The sequence below is a fragment of the Onychostoma macrolepis genome, chromosome 08, assembly GCF_012432095.1.
Source record: "Onychostoma macrolepis isolate SWU-2019 chromosome 08, ASM1243209v1, whole genome shotgun sequence".
NCBI classification, from domain to species: Eukaryota; Metazoa; Chordata; class Actinopteri; order Cypriniformes; family Cyprinidae; genus Onychostoma; species Onychostoma macrolepis.
In genome coordinates, this window is record NC_081162.1 from 16,211,323 (window position 1) to 16,232,479 (window position 21,157).

General features: G+C 37.2%; 1 protein-coding gene across 2 annotated transcripts in view; it reads right to left on the reverse strand.

Moving 5' to 3' along the window:
- Window positions 1-21,157, reverse strand: part of sema3gb (sema domain, immunoglobulin domain (Ig), short basic domain, secreted, (semaphorin) 3Gb) — a 45,727-nt gene that overhangs the window by 4,372 nt on the left and 20,198 nt on the right. For both annotated transcript variants that reach the window (XM_058784587.1, XM_058784586.1), the window contains exons 3-15: window positions 7,921-8,081; window positions 7,654-7,716; window positions 7,429-7,548; window positions 7,094-7,187; window positions 5,876-5,995; window positions 5,641-5,786; window positions 5,352-5,466; window positions 5,190-5,259; window positions 4,191-4,335; window positions 3,873-4,095; window positions 3,617-3,705; window positions 3,464-3,505; window positions 122-279 (exon numbers count right to left, since the gene is read on the reverse strand). In XM_058784587.1, coding sequence (XP_058640570.1) covers window positions 122-279; window positions 3,464-3,505; window positions 3,617-3,705; window positions 3,873-4,095; window positions 4,191-4,335; window positions 5,190-5,259; window positions 5,352-5,466; window positions 5,641-5,786; window positions 5,876-5,995; window positions 7,094-7,187; window positions 7,429-7,548; window positions 7,654-7,716; window positions 7,921-8,081 — 1,546 coding nt within the window. The remainder of the gene's footprint in view (window positions 1-121; window positions 280-3,463; window positions 3,506-3,616; window positions 3,706-3,872; window positions 4,096-4,190; window positions 4,336-5,189; window positions 5,260-5,351; window positions 5,467-5,640; window positions 5,787-5,875; window positions 5,996-7,093; window positions 7,188-7,428; window positions 7,549-7,653; window positions 7,717-7,920; window positions 8,082-21,157) is intronic.

The following is a 21,157-nucleotide window of genomic DNA, read 5'->3' on the forward strand; positions in this document are numbered from 1 at the left end:
AGCTTATTGACTATTTTAACTTTTATCAGCATTAAAATAGACAGTTAATGAAGTCAAGAGATTCATTTGAACACAATTCGGACCATGGACCACCCAGTGGGGTAAACGAATGTGGTCTGACCTCTTGGTAGCCGGGGTGAAAGCAGAGCAGTATTCTCCATCCCAGGCACAGTAGGGGTCGCGGGCCAGGCAGCAGTCTGAACAGGCCTTGCCATAAACGGCACACCTGTGCAGGGACACCTGGGTAAGACCCCTTTCTGAAGACACGTACAACTGTTGCTGTAAACCACAAGAGAGAAAGAGAAAATGTTGAATGATTTGAATACTGATTTGTATTAGTGTCACAGCTCGGAAACTGCGTTTAATGCAGGGTTATTATCATATTAACTAAATTCATTGCTTGGAATTATTTATATATATATATATATATATATATATATATATATATATATATATATATATATATATATATATATATATATATATATATATATATATATATATATATATATATATATATATATATATATATATATATATATATATATATATATATATATATATATATATATATTTATTAGGGTCCATCAAAAAACACAATTCTTGAATTTTGATATGGCTAGGTGCTAAAAGTGTTCCAATATATGTAGAAACAACACATGCAAAATATTTTTCCAGTACATGATGATTTAGGGGTGCCACCGCACATCTGTTTTTGTTGGATAAAGTGGTTAACAGTGCTCAATGGTCGCCATTGAGATCTGAGGTAAACAATACTACAGCTCAAGAAAACTGAGGTGATCTTTCTGTTTGAGGTGATCTTTCTGTGTTGGGTATGTATTATTACATATTACTATCATATCTGTAGTTGTGTCTTTGTATACTTATTTATCATAAGTCATTTAAGTCATATTTATAGGTATTTGGTGCTCATTACATCTAGCGAACGTTAGTTTGCCAACCACAGTTAGCTATCTATGTTAGCTAAGCTTAATAGCTTAACATCAACAGTATTCTAGAGTGGACAATGTCATATTCAGTGTATACAGTGGAGTGGAAAGTATTCAGACCCCTTAAATTTTTCACTCTTTGTTATATTGCAGCCATTTGCTAAAATCATTTAAGTTAATTTTTTTCCTCATTAATGTACACACAGCACCCCATATTGACAGAAAAACACAGAATTGTTGACATTTTGCAGATTTATTAAAAAGAAAAACTGAAATATCACATGGTCCTAAGTATTCAGACCCTTTGCTGTGACACTCATATATTTAACTCAGGTGCTGTCCATTTCTTCTGATCATCCTTGAGATGGTTCTACACCTTCATTTGAGTCCAGCTGTGTTTGATTATACTGATTGGACTTGATTAGGAAAGCCACACACCTGTCTATATAAGACCTTACAGCTCACAGTGCATGTCAGAGCAAATGAGAATCATGAGGTCAAAGCAACTGCCTGAAGAGCTCAGAGACAGAATTGTGGCAAGGCACAGATCTGGCCAAGGTTACAAAAAAATTTCTGCTGCACTTAAGGTTCCTAAGAGCACAGTGGCCTCCATAATCCTTAAATGAAAGACGTTTGGGACGACCAGAACCCTTCCTAGAGCTGGCCGTCCGGCCAAACTGAGCTATCAGGGGAGAAGAGCCTTGGTGAGAGAGGTAAAGAAGAACCCAAAGATCACTGTGGCTGAGCTCCAGAGATGCAGTCGGGAGATGGGAGAAAGTTGTAGAAAGTCAACCATCACTGCAGCCCTCCACCAGTCGGGGCTTTATGGCAGAGTGGCCAGACGGAAGCCTCTCTTCAGTGCAAGACACATAAAAGCCCGCATGGAGTTTGATAAAAAACACCTGAATAAGATTCTCTGGTCTGATGAGACCAAGATAGAACTTTTTGGCCTTAATTCTAAGCGGTATGTGTGGAGAAAACCAGGCACTGCTCATCACCTGTCCAATACAGTCCCAACAGTGAAGCATGGTGGTGGCAGCATCATGCTGTGGGGGTGTTTTTCAGCTGCAGGGACAGGACGACTGGTTGCAATCGAGGGAAAGATGAATGCGGCCAAGTACAGGGATATCCTGGACGAAAACCTTCTCCAGAGTGCTCAGGACCTCAGACTGGGCCGAAGGTTTACCTTCCAACTAGACAATGACCCTAAGCACACAGCTAAAATAACGAAGGAGTGGCTTCACAACAACTCCGTGACTGTTCTTGAATGGCCCAGCCAGAGCCTTGACTTAAACCCAATTGAGCATCTCTGGAGAGACCTAAAAATGGCTGTCCACCAACGTTTACCATCCAACCTGACAGAACTGGAGAGGATCTGCAAGGAGGAATGGCAGAGGATCCCCAAATCCAGGTGTGAAAAACTTGTTGCATCTTTCCCAAAAAGACTCATGGCTGTATTAGATCAAAAGAGTGCTTTTACTAAATACTGAGCAAAGGGTCTGAATACTTAGGACCATTTGATATTTCAGTTTTTCTTTTTTAATAAATTTGCAAAAATGTCAACAATTGTGTTTTTCTGTCAATATGGGGTGCTGTGTGTACATTAATGAGGAAAAAAATGAACTTAAATGATTTTAGCAAATGGCTGCAATATAATAAAGAGTGAAAAATTTAAGAGGGTCTGAATACTTTCCGTACCCACTGTAGATGTCTCATGCTTATTGAGAGTAGCATTGTATTTGTTACAGTAAATTAACATGATGTTGCTCATTGGAGCAGACTCTGGCACAGACTGAGCAATTAAGTTTTAAGTTTAGTTAGTGTCAGCTCTTACCATTTAGGCCCTGTTAGCTGCCAGTGAGTTAGCCACTAGAGAGGGTTTGTTCTTTTAAGTGTGTCAGTATCGCCCCTTGTGTTTAACAATAAAGTCAATTAAACTTTATATGTGTGTCCGACATCCATCACTGCTGCACAAAATTCAGGGTAAGACCACGTGAACATGTCCCATTGACCTCCATTCATTTTGTCTATAGGACAAATTAATGGAGAATCTTGAAAGTTGAATTCTGAGAAATGCCCAAGTTGCACAAAGGGCAAACAAACAACTTTTACTTTGATAACCCTATAGAACATGTTACTGTATAAAAGTTCACTGTACTCAACATTTCCAGGTCAACCTTTTGGCAATTAGACAAAAATTGCACATTTTTCAAATTTCGCCAAAGTTCATGTGTTAGGTGGCACCCTAAATCTCAGTGGAATTCCTCAAAACTTTGCAAAAGTAATTTTTATGTTAATTGGAACAAAATGCAATGCCAGCCAAATTGATATTTTGAAATTAAAATTTCCCATTCAAATTTGATATATATATATATATATATATATATAAAAAGGCTAATAAAAAGGACAACAATTTACAAAATATAATATATAAAAATAAAATCTAATTTAAAATTAATTATAATATATACCAAATGATACTAAAATAATGATTTTACTACAACTATACTTACCCTTTTAGAAGAAATCTTCAGAGTTTTGACCGCAGCTGGAGTCTGAAAAAAATAGAGGGAGAAATTTCAAAACATTCAAAATCATGCATTGTGGTATTTTAGGGTAATTCATACCCAATAGCAAAAATTCAGCAAAAACCTGTACTTTTTTACCTTAAAAACCTCAACCTCTTCCAAAATGAGCTCTTCTGTTGTGCTGATGTCTTTTGGTAAGACAATCACCTTCTGGACTGTTCCACGATCTAAAGTTCAAGGTGAACCATGAGTAAACCTATCAGATTGCCCATGCTTTATAAGATGTACAAATTAGGTGGTTCATGTTGCAATGCTACACCTTCTCATGTAACTTCAGGAAGAAATCATCCTGCATGTAACGAAATAGAAACTTATACGATGAGAAATGCCTAACCTGTGCCCAGGAAGAGCACCTCGTATCTTCCATCCACAGCATCCACCAGGTCCACAGCAATAGTGGTGAAACGGTAGTCAACTCCAGTCCTGACCACCAGCGGGCGCTTGTGTATTGGATATATAGGTTGATACATCAGTGGATGGGCGCGTACAAAGTTTACAGCCTCGTCAGAGAAGGCTTTAGTGGTGTGGAGATCGGGGGTGAAGGTTCCTCCAGGACACTAAGCAATAAAAATATGCAGAAAGAGCAAATTAGAATGAGATATCAGCAAAGAATTAATAAGGTACCAAACTGGATTTCATAAGCAATACTCACAGTCCCTGGGCGAGGGTAAGGGATTTTGCCAGTATAAGGTGTCCACTGGTAGTTGTGACCGTGTTTGTGAGAGAAGGGTCCATTGAAGACATTTCTGATGTCTGCCATGGAGTACACGCACACGGCAGAGCCTTTAAACACAGAGCTAGAGAGGAAAACAGAGAAACAGCATTGGCATCATAACTCATTTAACAAAAGACAATCAATAAACACTGATCTGAAGGAATAGAGATGTTACACTCAACAGGGATTTAATCAAATCTAAATAATCAGTTAGATACATTAAAACTCTTTTTTTCACTGTCTATTTTTTTTAAAAACAATTTTTAACCTTTGTCAGTTTATTGATTTTTCTTACTTTAGTACTAATATTTATTGCTTCACAATGAAATCATTGTCAAACCGCCAAGCTCTAAAGAGACAGAAAAGTAACAGAGAAGTAATTTTATTTTAAGTTTTCCATATGATATTCAAGGGTAATATTCCAAATTATATTAGTTTCCATACATTAAATGGGAAAATTAAGTTGAGGGGAAAAAAGCTAAATATATTCTTTTATGAAAGTAAGTCAAAAGTGTTTGGAATGGTTGAAGGGCAGTATATAATAAAAAAAAATCTTGTTTGGGAAGATTTAAAAAAAAGAATTGTGTTATGGAAAAAAAGTGTCTCATGCCTACCAAGGCTATATTTATTTTATTGAAAATACAGTAAATCATTAATATTTTTAGTAGACATTACTCCAGTCTTCAGAAATCAATAATGTTGAAAACGGTTGTGCTGCTTAATATTTTTGTGGAAACCATGCTCCTTTTTTCCAGGATTCTTAGATGAATAGAAAGTTCAAATTACAGCATTTGTTTGAAATAGACTTTTTGTAACATAAATCTCTTTACTTTTCAATTTTGTTCAATTTAATGTGTCCTTGACGAATAAAGTTTCAATTTCTTTCTGACTACAAAAATTTTAGATTTTAGATCTGTGTATGAGAGGTTTTCTCACCCAGCTGTGGAGAACACAGCATACACAATGGGGTTCCGTTCATCATGGGTCCTCTGGATGAAAACATCCCCTTCAAAACAAACAGACATCAGGCATCAGAGACAGACAGAGAGCTGATTAAGAACATGTTGATCATGTTGAAGAGAAAAACATATGCCATACTCAGTTCATCAAAGTAAGTCTCAACACCATCTGCACCAATCACAGAACAGACCAGTCGTGCTTTGAGGAACGTTGTCCACTTATTCACCAATGACCTCTGACCTCCATCATCATTCTAAAAGGGAAAGTACACAGACAGAAAAAAAGATTAGACTTTAAACAAACCGTGGGTTCATCTGATTTACATAATGATTTGCATGACAAAAATCATCATGCTTAAAAGTTGATTATTAAGTCAGAGTGTGGCTTAAGAAATCAAGTCTTGTGTCTAGCATCTGGATTTTCTCACCAGACAGACTCGGCCTACTCTCGCGAGAACACTCGGAGCGCTGCCCCCCGAAGCATCTAAACTCTTCTCCCGAAAGAAGAAGTAAAGCTTATCATCATTCCTCTCTGCACTGTCTGGAATCTTCTGGATTTTTATAAACACAGGCTCTGATGGAGAGATAAAGGGATTGGTAAAGAGATAAAAAGTATAATATTTGTCACATTTTAATCACTTCACTCCTCTGCTTATATCATACCATTCAGCCATCGGGAGTCATACTGCTCGGTTCTGACAGCGGGACGGTCTCCCAAGGTTCTGAAGATGGCTGGATCTGTACCCATAAAGTCCACATGTACTCCAGCATACAGGTTCCCATCTGAAGAGGGTAGAATTAGTGTAATGTGGAGAGAAAGAGATCATGATGGATGAAGACTGGCTAAATTTATACTACTGGCCCATTTATACAGCTTGAAGTCTCTCATACAACTAAGTGCTTAACAGAATAGTTCCCACACTTCTGACCAAGGAATTTCCAGGACTCCAGTCGATCAAGGTCACTGGTTAAGTATTTTTAAAAATAACTTCATAAATAAAACATTTGAATTTATAGATCTAAACAATTGCACAAGTTTTACTCTACAAAGATTATTTCTTTGAAAGAAATCAATACTTTTATTCAGCAAGGACGCATAAAATTGACAAAAAAAGACAGTAAAGACATATTGGGCGAATTCCAAACGGCTTTTTTGCGCCCTTGATGGGCACTTCGGGAAGGGGACGCCGTTTGTAGGGACGTTCCAAATGAAAGTGAACAACCGGTTCCCTTTACGAAGGGCCCTTCCAGAAGTCCGTTAGCGAAGGGAACATACGATGGTCACTTCATGGAAGTGATTTCCGTTTGAGATCATGTGATCTTCAGTTAGGAGATCTAGTGATGCATTTTAAAGCAAAGTTGGGGTTTATTTTGACTTTACATATAAACGTAAGTAGAATAAGCGAATTAAATTTGTCTTTATTTTTATGCAATACAAAATATTTTCGTCAGTGATAGAAATAGGATTTAAGACTACTGTAAGCAAGTTTAAGCAATTTTAGTTTGAAAAAGTTTAAAAGTAAATAAGACACAGTTAGACCGTATTTGAATAAAATAATAACAAGAAGAAGAAATTTATTTATTTGCAACAACTTGTTGGAGCGCTGAATGCTGCACGCACGTGCAGCGTTGTCAAGGTAACATTTTGTCCTTCATTTCCTTCACCAAGGCAGTTCCAAACGCTTATAGGAGACAGTAATGTTTTCAGCATTGATAATAAAATACTGTTTCTTAGGCAGCAAATTAGATATTAGAATGATTTCTGAGTGATCATATGACACTGAAGTAATGGCTTCAAAATCTCATATGTGCTTTTTGGAGCTTGACTACATGCTTTTACTATGAGAGAAACAAGAGAGCAGGAGAAAGAGAGAGTCTCACTTATCAAAGCTGCTGCGTTCTCCTGGCGGGGATCGTAAGGAGACTTTCCTTTTCCAGAGTCCACATAACCAGGAACCAGCCGGAACAGGTATTCCTACACACAATCACACACACAACTTATTAGTAATTATAAAATTAGTCTTTATGTGTGTAAAAAACATCAAATATTAACCAAATTATTCAAAATCTTTAAAAAAACGCATCAAACAAAATACAAATATCTAAAAAGCATTTTGGTATGGACCCTCTTTGTTATTGCTGATTAAATAAAATGATTGTCTTCTAAATTCATTCACAAGATTAACACTGCAGTACTATAAACATTATGTGTGTACCTCAGCTCTCCAGCCTCTGTTGATGAAGGTGCAGATGGGTTTATAAGCTCCTGTGCCGCAGGTGTACAGGTGAGTCCTGTTCCACGGCTCAATCAGACGCACAAAGTTAGCACACTCTCCCTGAGAACACACACAAATGAGAAAAAACAGAGGGATTTTAGCAATAAGTCTATTTCTTTGCCAAAATGATTCGATATTTAATCAAAATAGACTGTAAAAGTGTACCTGTCCACCTTTACCAGTTAATTTACACTCCCCTTTTCTTTGTACTGTTGCTGGCCAGTGAATCTGAAAACACACAAACCTTATTTAAAATACTACACCATAATCACTAAAAAAGTAGCAAAAGTACCACTGAACTACCATGAAATTGGAACGGTCTGGGTTCAATTACAGTAAATGAACACTTAAATTAACTCAAAATCCACACAACGTTTTTACACATTTCTTACATTATAAGAAAATTATTAAAATAACTGTATAGTGTCTTACAATAAGAGGTTCTTTGTTGACATTTTGCATGTCTAGGGAGACCAGATATTCACAGCTGCCCAGGTAGAGCCGGCCTTGGTCTTGGTCCATATGCAGGATTCTGTAGTCGCTGGTGTTGAACGAGAAACTGAACGGCCTTATGGTTTTTGTCTCCAGTAACTCTGAATGAAAGAAAGAAAATATCAGGTCAAAGCAGTTAACATCAACGAAATCTTTTCTAAAAGTACCAGCTGTAGTTCATGTATGGATGCTTTAATTCTTGAGAAATTATCCATCCAGTAGATTGTTTGGATGTTTAAGGTTTTCAGTGGAGTCGAAATGCAGAAATGGAAGTCGTCATGGTTGGGTAAACTTCTATAGCGGTGAACAGGAGACCACATCAAATATATTTTTTGCATTACCATTAGCTCACAAAGCAAAAGAAGAACTCTAAAAGAATGTTTTCAAAACTTTCAAAAAAAAAAGAAAATATAGACAGAGATTGATAATGGCAGTCAGAAGAAAGAAGAATGTCAAATGTTTTAAAAAATGAAAATATGAAAAACTTTTGAACGATTCTGATGACCATTGAAACACGTCCTCAAAGTTTGTGAAAAGGGTCTATCCTTCTATTGCGGACCTTTCAGTTCAACCCTTCTTCTTGTCAGAGCCTGGGACAAAATGTTTTCTTTTAAATTTAATTAAATATTACTTCATAAATGAAAATATAGACAATATATGTGTAATAATGAATATATATTAAATAATTTAAGTCAATGCAGACCTCTTTGTCATATTTTACATTAATAATTAAGAAATAAATGATAAAATGCAAATATATTATTTTTTTATTTATTTTTTTATTAAATGATATTTTATTTCTTCAGCCCAGGCTTCTTTATCTGTCATATTTTTCACACAGCAGGTGCTGGTGGTTTCTATCTCTCTCTTTTTCTTTCTCTCTGAGGGAGGACACAAGGGAGAACAGAGCAGGTGCAGAGATGAGAGACGGCTTCAGCTGTCTGAGCACGCCGTGCTCCAGTGTACCAAGTGTCTGTTCCCCGTCTCTATCACATTCAGCCACTAATTTCCCCAAAGACACATCACCAATTAAAGCCGTGCGTTTACACCAAATATTTAGTGTTTCCGTCCATGTTCAGATAGCTTTAAATGACAAAAACAATCACATACATCACACAACAATAGTGTGAAGGTCGGGCCAGGGAATGAGGAGAAGCTAGTTGACTTTAACCATAAATCTGAGGTTACGAGGACGTGCTGACATCGTTGCCCTCTGAGAGTACGAGAGTAAGTGCGTGATTTTAGCGGAGCGGAACGGCGCAACTGACACAGACCGAATCTATAAATTACTCCATGTTAGCGTCATACCACAAACCACTTTGATCTCAGAGGTATTACTGTGCTCTCGTCCAAACGCCTGTCCAGCGTTACACATTGGATAAACAGAAATAGAACGGGGCCGGTGACAGGAAGGTCAGAGTGAAGTACGTGGAAAAGGTTTTAGATAATGTATTAAATAAAGACATGATTAACCTCTTGTATACATGTTTAAAAGGAAGCAATGGACTGAATGAAGGTCCTACCTAAATAACATTTAGTCATTCAGACAGATATATATACACGAGATCACATGTAAACGGGTGAGATGCCACATATGCTCTCAATGTGTGTGTCTGCACAGGTGTGCTCCTCAGGGCTCTAAGTAGGTGGCGAAGTGTACTAGAGTGTGTGTGTGTGTGTGTGTGTGTGTGTGTGTGTGTGTGTGTGTGTGTGTGTGTGTGTGTGTGTGTGTGTGTGTGTGTGTGTGTGTGTGTGTGTGTTTGTTTGTGCGTGTGTGGTTCTGGCAGCTGTGTGGGTGATCCTCCAGTCATGTACAGAATCTCCCTGGCCCGATCCACAGGGGCAGGCTGGGATTCCAGACCGCTCGCAGCGCACTGGGGCCACGGATCTATTCTCAGCGCTCTCTCTCATCCCCGTCCAACAGGCTTCATCCACAAAATCCACTATCTTTTGGCAAGCGAGGGCTGCTCGCTTTATTCAGTAAGGAGGCACCTGACAGCCTGTGGACGTCAGGTCAGACCTTGACCTTTACCACTGTACAAACAATCTGAAGCACTCACATCTGAAAGAAGTGATGGGAAGTAATGTCATCTGAGAGGTCGTTAGTGCAAACAAGTGCTGTCAAGGAGCTGACACAAAGTCATCAATGTTTGAGTTTGCTTAGAAAAAGCTTAGAATTGATGCAATTTTATAAACTGTAAAACTGAACAGTGAAATGAATGAAATGAAATGAGTTAGTTTCACTCAAATAATAATGAAAGTTCATTGGACTTAATTGAAATAAGTTCTGTAAACTCAAAATGTCGTTGTAGTAAGGTGAACTTAAAATTATTGCATTTTCTAGTTCCCATCATGCTTTGCATCAGACAACAAGGAAAATAAATGTAGAAATTAAGTGTTATTTTGTGTGTTTTTGCACAAGATTAACATAGACAGACATAAGTACTTAAATGTTGTGTTATGTTAGGATTTACAGGTTTCTGTTATGTTGGTTTTGTAGTGTTCCCGTTGTGGTAAAGAGTAGAGCCTGTGGTTAGGTTGAGGATGGACAGCAAAACTTCAAGACTATATATACTGCATGTTTTTTGACTATTTACATGCAAGTGTTGTTGTGAGTCTTTTAGATAACTACATTAGCATGTGCCAGCTAGTGTGTTGTTGCTAACTAGTACTAAACTATAAAGATCTGAATAAATGTGCTGTTGATGGAGCAAGTTGTATATAATTATCGTTATAATAAGATAATTGATAAGTGGGGTGGGATTATGGAAGCAAGGCTTGGCTTGGCTCCCATTGTTCTCAGCCCTGCCCCACTTGTCATTAAAATTTTAAGCTCTATTAACTAAAAACATTTGAGTAAACAAACTCAATTTTTTTTTTTGAGTATTCTTAACTTATCAGGTTTTACAGTGTAACAAATGTTAATGTATAGGGTAAACGTACCTATTAAGCTCATGTACCCATTAAGCACACTTCCATTTTTGAGATCAGATCATAAAAAGAAAAAATAATTTATTATCCTACTTGATGTCTTAACCAATTGATATGTTTGTTACTATATACCTCCTATAATTTCAAGTCAATCAGATCATTGCACACTGAGATATGAGTCTCCATATGTTCACACTGTCTGGCGGCCATTTTGAAAGCTGTCTAAAAACTTTCACCAAAAGGGGAGCCCCTTAAATGTGCGTTTTTTTAGATGTTTAAGCCTTTATTTTGGGTAAGTTTCACTACTTATTGTAAAATTAAGAGATTAATGTTCAGACTTTTGCATATTATAACCTGGAACTTGAATGTGGGAAATAATTACATTAGATTCAAAAGATAGTTTTAGCAACACAGCGCAGATGCTACAGAACACAGTTAGCTGACTAGCTGTATAAGATTGTGTGCTACGCTAACATATTACTTCACAGGCATTACTGGCTTGTACTTTTACATCCATAATATTATAAATTGACAGTTTATTGCTGGTCTGTGGTTTTACAGTGCCATCATTTTTAAAGATTTCATACTATTTTAAGGTGAGCTTAAAGGGTGCACTACTATGAAAATCACACAGCTTCAGTGTGACATCAATAAGAAAAAGAATAATTTCATAGATATTGTTAATAATAGTTGTTCATATTAAAATATGTATGAACTTAATACATGACTTATAGACTATTTATTTAGCAAAAATTCTGTCATTTTAATAAATATTACATCAAATTTATTAAAATTGTTGCTGCTCCAATTAATCTCAGTGTGCTCTCATTAAGCTCTTCCACATTGAACGTCTATGTAAATACTTCAGAAACAGACTTTAAATATTACCTGATGGTTGTCACTTTAAGTTAAGTTAAATCAATTTTCTATGGATTTTGTCGACTCAAATCTGCAGACTGGCTCTGATCTTTGCCAACTAGCACCAACTTTTCCAGACTGTAAATCTGTGGAAAATCAACAGCCATAAGAGACTATAGATAAGCTGACATCCATTTAAAAAAAGGCTTCATAATGAGGCTAGTTTCTGTGTTCATCCCCATGAATTAAATGTTTTATTGGTTTGTTTTATTTGATTTTTGAACATGTTACTTAGCTGAACGTGGACTAGTATAGATGTTGCAATGTTCTTATAGATGACACTTCATTACGATGATTTTAGTGTTCTGCTTTTTTTTTTGTTATTGACTTTGTACCTTCAAAAAAAGTTTTTTTTACAATTATTCTTTAAAAATTAACAAGAATTTTTAATAAAACATGATGTGAGATTAATGGGAACGGGGGTTTGCTTAAAGAGTACAAAAATGTACCCATTAACCACAGCCAGACTTTTTGAATTTAATGATGTATATCTTAATTGAAATTCTTTTGTCATTTAAAATAAAATTTAATATTTTTGTGTGAGAGATTAATATTTTATTTTAACATAACTTTTTGTACTAAAACCAATATCTTGTGCACTAAAATCTCTTATGATGTTTTTGATATTTTAAAATAATAATAATAATAATTAAGTATTTGATATACTAGAATAAATTTATTTAGAATAAATTAATATGTAATAGTTTATTTGTTTATTATATTTTGTATTACCTGTATATTATATTTGTATACTGTATTAAATTTATATTTTCTAATAAATAAATATAAAAAAATTTTTCATTATTATTATTATTATTATTATTATTATAAATGTGTCTGATGTTTTTATTATATTATATTATATTATATTATATTATATTATATTATATTATATTATATTATATTATATTATATTATATTATAAAACAACAATAATAAATATTTAAATGGTAAAATCTCCCATGGTACATTAGATGTGTGTCTCTGAATCATTTATTAGGTGACGCATATCTTTTTATTTGTTTTTGAGGAGCTCTGCTTCTAGTGTTGTTTTCCAGCTGGCTGGACCAGTTGTGACTTTTGCCAGTGTTTGCCACGAGTCAAAATCAAATTTAATAAAAATCACAATGGCATCATTTAAGCAGGACAAAAACAGTCAGATTTTCCACTCACAATGTCCCAATTGCAAACATTTAATGTTTGCCAAACCTAACTATAGTAATGGTGCCAACAACAGACAGATCAGGTTTGAAGCAAGAAGGGGATAAATAACTGTTACAGCCTAGTTTTTATAACATTTCTAATGGAAAAGTACGGCATTTTGTATATTTTTCCAATTAACTATGAATTTATAGTCTTTTGCACATGGACACATACATCAGAACCATTAAAACATCGCCGCTGAAGAGAAACGGCACTGTCTCATTGAGTCAGAAAAAAACAGTTATGAAAATGCTTAATTCAAAGGGGTCAAAATGTAAAATATCTTCTGAAAGGTACAACAAACTACACATATGGCAGTACTGTGAGCTAAATTTGTCTTTATGCTCAACTGTGGCTGGAAATAGTGAATGACACACACACACAGTTCACAAATCTGATTATCTCAATACATGTTTGAGAGGTTGCGTTTAATTTAGTGGGTCATTATGACTCTTTAGGGTCCCAGAGAAGTAGTGAAGAGCAGCACTTGAGTCCAGAGTTCTCAAAGAGATTTGCAGAGAGACTCTGAGTTTGTACCAATCTCTTGCCTAATACACAAAGACAAGCTAATAACTGTGGAACATGCTGAGCATTTGGAGTTGGGGAAAACTTCTTATTTATTAACAGCCCCTCTGTTGCCTGTAAAAAAAAAAAGAAAAATAAATAAAATAAAAAAAAAGAAGAAAAAAAACAAACATTATGCAATGCTGTGGGGAGGAATAAGACGCCAGACCCCTCAATTAATGTGCAGTGGAAAACTGGATTTTATCCCTTAAGAGGCACACATCTGAAAACGTCTTTTAAATTATATATATTTAATTATCTGAAAACTTCTCTAAATTATAACAAACCAGATTATAATTTCCAAAGGAGCATCATGATTTGACTGAGACACATCTAATACAGTAATCAGAGCCCAACTGCTGGAGGCAGGTGGACAGCAGTTGCTGCCTCTGTGAACAAGGACATCTCATTAAAAAAATAAAGTCTAGAAGAGACTGGCATATTAGGAGCTGCGTCAGCAGTTCAGTTCAGTCTGCTCAGAAAACAGACACAGACTGTATAAAAAGTACAGCAAACTATCCACGTCTGTATATTTCTTTTGGACGTCTCTAGTTTGAGCCTCGTCTAAACTCCTGCTGCGAGTCGGCCCTGACAGCTTCTTTCCAAAAGCTGCTGCTGCTCTACCTCACTGACTTTATAACCCTCTGGCCAAAGACTTTTTTAGGAAATCAAAATATTTAGGTCATGACCTAAATGCACAGAGATTCCATAAGGAAATATGTTTTTATTGCATTTCTAGTTATTTAGGAAGCTCAAAAATAACTTACGGAGCACTTGTAGCAATCTGGGTAAAAGTATGTTCCAGGTTCAATACAATTTAAAGAGACAGTTCACTCAAAAAGGCTAATTCTGTCATCATTTACAACATCTCTGTGCTATTTTTTTGTCCATGCAGTGAAAGCCAATGGGTTCAATGTTGTGAAAAGCCATCTAAAAAAAAAAAAAAAAAAAAAAAAAAGTGTCATACAAGTTTGGAACGAGATGAGGGTGAGTAAATGATGACAGAATTTACATTTTTGAGTGAACTGTCCATTTAACTTGTACTGAACTATTCCTTTAAAGTTCAATGTTCTAATGTGCAGTGATGGATTCAGAATTATTTAAAGGATTAGTTCACCCAAAACTGAGAATTTTTGTCATCCCCACCCTCATGTTGTTCCAAACTAGTATGAATTTCTTTCTTCTGTTAAACACAAAAGAAGATATTTTGAAGAACATTGGTTCAACAGAAGAAAGAAACTCATACCGGTTTGGAACAATTTAAAATGATGACAGAATTTTCATTTCTGGGTGAACTGTCCCTTTAACTGACTGTAGTTTCTGGATCAAGCTGAACCGCTGACCTTTATTGAAATCTTAACCGTTATACTGCACCAAACATATTTCACTGCATAGCTCTATTTTAATCCGACATATAACAAGGGAGAGGGATCATATCACATTATTGTTCACATGCGTCCATGTTTCATAAGCACGTAGGCCTGGCTGAGCACTGACGTGCTTTGGTCACAACCATATGCTATTTTTACAAACTGCTCCCTAGACTGCAAAGAACTATATGTTTGGCCCACTATGCCACTTTCACAGTTTGATTCTATCAAATTTGATCACTGTACTCCACCAAACTGCCACACTGTGCTAATGATTTATCCAACTCATTTCTTTACAAGTGGACAGTGTCTCCTTAAAAAGACCACCTCAATGTTTTTAAACATTATTTTCCATTTAATTTGTGGCTGCAAGCCAAAAACTCTGCAGGCTGAATGCCAGACTATTGGAAAAAAAGGGTAAAGAGTATCATGAGAATCCTCACAGATCTGGCTTTTAATAATGTTGTAAAAATCGATTCCTCTGTGCCACTCTGACCCGTTTTTTTCTTTTAAAGGCCAAGATCATTACATGGACATGGGAGCCAAGCTCAAGGCCAACATGGAATAAAAAATAAAAATAAAAAGAGAGAGAGAGAGCATTTTTCAGAGGAAAGGACATAAGCTAAAGTGTCTCATTGGTGAGGAATTCCTCCGAGTTTCTCCAGGGAAGGAAATGTTGATTGTAGATGAAATGCAAAACTCTACATGACCTCATTATAAATGCATCTGCCAACAAACACTTTGCACAAGAAACTTGGATGGTCATATATGAGAGAGAAACCCATTTGTATTCATTTGCAAGGCTTTGATCCAACAACAAAGATAAGTTTGAGCAGCACAGTTGTTTTAGACAGACGTGTTCAAGAAATAACCTCATTATTGCACAAGGCGCCCAATTCTGTAAATCTTCCAGTGCAATATGTCATTTATTTTTGATGTGAACAATATAATGTCTTCATATCTATTGCAATCAACACCACAAAGCTTGACTAAAAGAGCTACATAATTCTACATAGGAGCTATAGTAACTACATTAGAAGCTAATCTTTAATTTGTTGGTTTATCAAGTAAACTTTTTGCTCTCAATTTATGTGCCAAATCTGCTAAATAAATCTGTAGAATGGATTTATTTGGTGTTAAATGTGGTACTACCAAAAATGAGTGCTACATATGCATAATCAATTATCAAAAATACTGAATAAACACTCAAGGGTCACTGGATGTGGAGAACTTTATGAATGATTGGAGATTCAGGGCGGTGCAAAGTATTCTGTGTGATTCTGAAAGTGGACCTCATTCCCATAGACATTCAGGGGTCAAGCCATATAAGAAAGGTTCGAGAAGAAAAATCATCTCCCATAGGCCTGTTTCTGATCTTCTACCTCGTAATTCTGGTTTATAGAATTAATTCATCCACATACCCTTTCCAAAAAAGTTTCCCACATTTATAAGCAAGCACTGCTGTCAGTTTTAAAGTGGCACTCTGGGAAAGTGGCCTGGTTCCAGAGAGAACTCACAGAACTTGAGTGTTACTCTCTTAATGCACTAAAGTCACTCATCTTGGTCTTGAGAAGGAATGGGAGTGGCATTGTATAGATGGATAAACAAACAATGATTTGAAGAGCGTAAAACCGAATTATTTCCAGTTAAATCTCCTGAATGGGAGTCTCAAAATCTTTAAGCCCAACCCTGACCATAACTCAAACTTCATACCTGATCCAGACAAAGCCAGTGGCTCTGCTGTGGGGTGGAGATGGATTCAGGCTGGATGACACCGGCTGAAGCTCCTAACATTCCTGTTGTCTCTGTGGCATTTTGGAACAGGTTGCTGGCAGTGAGCCCTGTCATGCTTTGGGGGGCTTCCCTGTGCTTTGGCCGAGGTAAACACAGCAACCACACAAGCTAATAATAAACCTCAAACGCCACAAACCAATCCTGTTTCTGAGAACAGGGATCTATCCCACTGTCACCTACGCAAATAATAACCCCAGTCAACCCAGGGTCATAATCACCCTCACAAACATTTGGGCTCACAGACATTCACACTTACACACTCAGACACTCGCACATACTACATTTCAAAGACTAACATAAACCTCATAGCTGGATATTTAAGTAAAATACTGAAAAAAAAGTAGAAGAAAGGATAACTGATAAGGTTCCAACTACGTCTTTTCTATGCACAATCAATTCTAAACTTATAAATCACATATAATCAAGCCTATATATGTATGTGAGTTCAGACGCAAAAGCCTCTAAGTGTCATCTGAAATTTTCTTCTAAAATTACTTTTTTTTTTCCCAGGCTCCTATATTTATGTTCAGTTATTTCACTTTAATTGCATAGAAAAGGATCTGTACATTGCCATTAGAGTAAAATTACTGAACCTAAACACAGGAGCCTTCACTGTACTTACACTGCCAACTTAAAATTAAGGCAACCAGCTTCTGCAGATTTTTGTGTTCTCAACTTCTTGTTTTAAGTTTATACAACAAAAAGTTGAGACAATTCAAAAATCTCCTACAAAAATAATTTGAGAAAACTCAAAAATCTGCTGAAGCTGGTTGCCTTAAAATGTTAAGTTGGCTGAACTTTTTTTTAAACACACTTTGATAAAAATGCTCCTTTTAGAATTTCAGACGGCACTTAGAAGCTTTTGCATCTGAACTCTTCACATACATACATACATACATAACACATATATATATATATATATATATATATATATATATATATATATATATATATATATATATATATACACATACACATACACATACACACACACATACACACGTATATACACTGAACCAAATTATATAAACGCAACACTTTTGTTTTTGCCCCCATTTTTCATGAGCTGAACTCAAAGATCTAAGACTTTTTCTATGTACACAAAAGGCCTATTTCTCTCAAATATTGTTCACAAATCTGTCTAAATCTGTGTTAGTGAGCACTTCTCCTTTGCTGAGATAATCCATCCACTTCACAGGTGTGGCATATCAAGATGCTGATTAGACAGCATGATTATTGCACAGGTGTGTCTTAGGCTGGCCACAATAAAAAGCCACTCTAAAATGTGCCGTTTTATCACACAGCACAATGCCACAGATGTCGCAAGGAGCGTGCAATTGGCATGCTGACTGCAGGAATGTCCACCAGAGCTGTTGCCCGTGAATTGAATGTTCATTTCTCTACCATAAGCCATCTCCAAAGGTGTTTCAGAGAATTTGGCAGTACATCTCACAACCGCAGACTACGTGTAACCACACCAGCCCAGGGCCTCCACATCCAGCATCTTCACCTCCAAGATCATCTGAGACCAGCCACCCGGACAGCTGCTGCAACAATCGGTTTGCATAACCAAAGAATTTCTGCACAAACTGTCAGAAACCGTCTCATGGAAGCTCATCTGCATGCTCGGTGTCCTCATCAGGGTCTCGACATGACTGCAGTTCGTCGTCGTAACCGACTTGAGTGAGCAAATGCTCACATTCGATGGCGTCTGCCACTTTGGACAGGTGTTCTCTTCACGGATGAATCCCGGTTTTCACTGTACAGGGCAGATGATTGCTGATGTCTACGTTGTGGATCGAGTGGCCCATGGTGGCGGTGGGGTTATGGTATGGTATGGTGCATTTTATTGATGGCATTTTGAATGCACAGAGATACCGTGACGAGATCCTGAGGCCCATTGTTGTGCCATTCATCCACGACCATCACCTCATGTTGCAGCATGATAATGCACGGCCCCATGTTGCAAGGATCTGTACACAATTTCTGGAAGCTGAAAACATCCCAGTTCTTGCATGACCAGCATACTCACCAGACATGTCACCCTTTGAGCATGTTTGGGATGCTCTGGATCGGTGTATACGACAGCATATTCCAGTTCCTGCCAATATCCAGCAACCTCGCACAGCCATTGAAGAGGCCACAATCAACAACCTGATCAACTCTATGCGAAGGAGATGTGTTGTACTGCGTGAGGCAAATGGTGATCACACCAGATACTGACTGGTTTTCGATCCCCTGCTGATTTTGTACATCTGCCCACTGACAAAGAAATGATCAGTGTATAATTTTAATGGTAGGTTTATTTCAACAGTGAGAGACAGAATGACAACAAAAAAAAATCCAGTAAAATGCATTTAAAAAAAGTTATAAATTGATTTGCATTTTAATGAGTCAAATAAGTATTTGATCCCCTATCAATCAGCAAGATGTCTGCCTCACAGGTGTCTTTTATACAGGTAAGGAGCTGAGATTAGGAGCACTCTCTTAAAGGGAGAGTGACAACCTGTCCACAGAAGCAGTCAATCAATCAGATTCCAAACTCTTCATCATGCCCAAGACCAAACAGCTGTCCAAGGATGTCAGGGACAAGATTGCAGACCTACACAAGACTGGAATGGGCTACAAGACCATCGCCAAGCAGCTTGGTGAGAAGGTGACAACAGTTGGTGCAATTATTTGCAAATGGAAGAAACACAAAATAACTGTCAGTCTCCCTCGGTCTGGGGCTCCATGCAAGATCTCACCTCGTGGAGTTTCAATAATCATGAGAACGGTGAGGAATCAGCCCAGAACTACACGGGAGGATCTTGTCAATGATCTCAAGGAAGCTGGGACCATAGTCACCAAGAAAACAATTGGTAACACACTACGCCGTGATGGACTGAAATCCTGCATCCTGCAAGGTCCCCCTGCTCAAGAAAGCACATGTACAGGCCCGTCTGAATGATTCAGGGGAGAACTGGGTGAAAGTGTTGTGGTCAGATGAGACCAAATTCCAGCTCTTTGGCATCAACTCAACTCGCCGTGTTTGGAGGAGGAGGAATGCTGCCTATGACCCCAAGAACACCATCCCCACTGTCAAACATGGAGGTGGAAACATTATGCTTTGGGGGTGTTTTTCTGCTAAGGGGACAGGACAACTGCACCGCATCATGTACCGTCAGGGCCAGGGCATTGAAGCCAGCCAGGGCATTGAAAATGAGTCGTGGATGGGTATTCCAGCATGACAATGACCCAAAACACACGGCCAAGGCAACAAAGGAGCAGCTCAAGAAGAAGCACATTAAGGTCCTGGAGTGGCCTAGCCAGTCTCCAGACCTTAACCCATAGAAAATCTGTGGAGGGAGCTGAAGGTTCGAGTTGCCAAACGTCAGCCTCGAAACCTTAATGACTTGGAGAGGATCTGCAAAGAGGAGTGGGACAAAATCCCTCCTGAGATGTGTGCAAACCTGGTGGCCAACTACAACAAATGTCTGACATTGCCAACAAGGGTTTTGCCACTAAGTCATGTTTTGCGAAGGGGTCAAATACTTATTTGACTCATTAAAATGCAAATCAATTTATAACTTTTTTTGAAATGTGTTTTTCTGGATTTTTTTGTTGTTATTCTGCCTCTCATTATTTAACCCTCTGGTTGTGTTCGGACTCCTGTCACACTTGTCGTGTTCCCGGTCAAAAATGACCGGACTCCAAACAACTGCTTATAAATCTGTCATTATGCTATATTATCACTAAATATTGGATTCATTCTTTTTATCAACTTGTTTTCTTTCATTTAGGACTGGTTTTGTGTTTCTATTGGCATCGGATTATTCGTAGGCCTCATTTATCCGAAAGTAGGCACCTCATTTTTTGAGTGAAAAAAGCATTTTTTATGAATAATTTTCATAATATGAGATAAAAAATTATGAAAATTTGCACTGTTTCTCACACTAGTGTGCTTTAATGTTTAATCAGGAAGTTTGCTTTGAAATGCTTTTATTTTGTACAAAATTGCACAAAGGCACACTTGTCAAAAATGGCCAGCCATTGACAGTGAATGGGGAAGAATGAAAGTAAGAGAAACAACTAGTGTTCAGGAGCATGTTGTGCTTGCAAACATAAAGGCCTTGGACCTGTGCATGTGTGGATGCATGTATACTCACGCTATCACACACACACACACACACACACATCTATGCATACAAACTATTGTGAGTATTACACCTATTTCATCCTACCCTGAACTGCATGCAATATGCTTTTATGAATCTGATATTATAACTCTCTCTCTCTCACACACACACATGCTCAAACTGCCTTGTCTTTGACCTGTATTGACTTCAAAATAATATTTTTTCCATCCTTCGACCAGAACGTTACATCAACTTCAGCTGGTCCCTCAAAATCAGAAG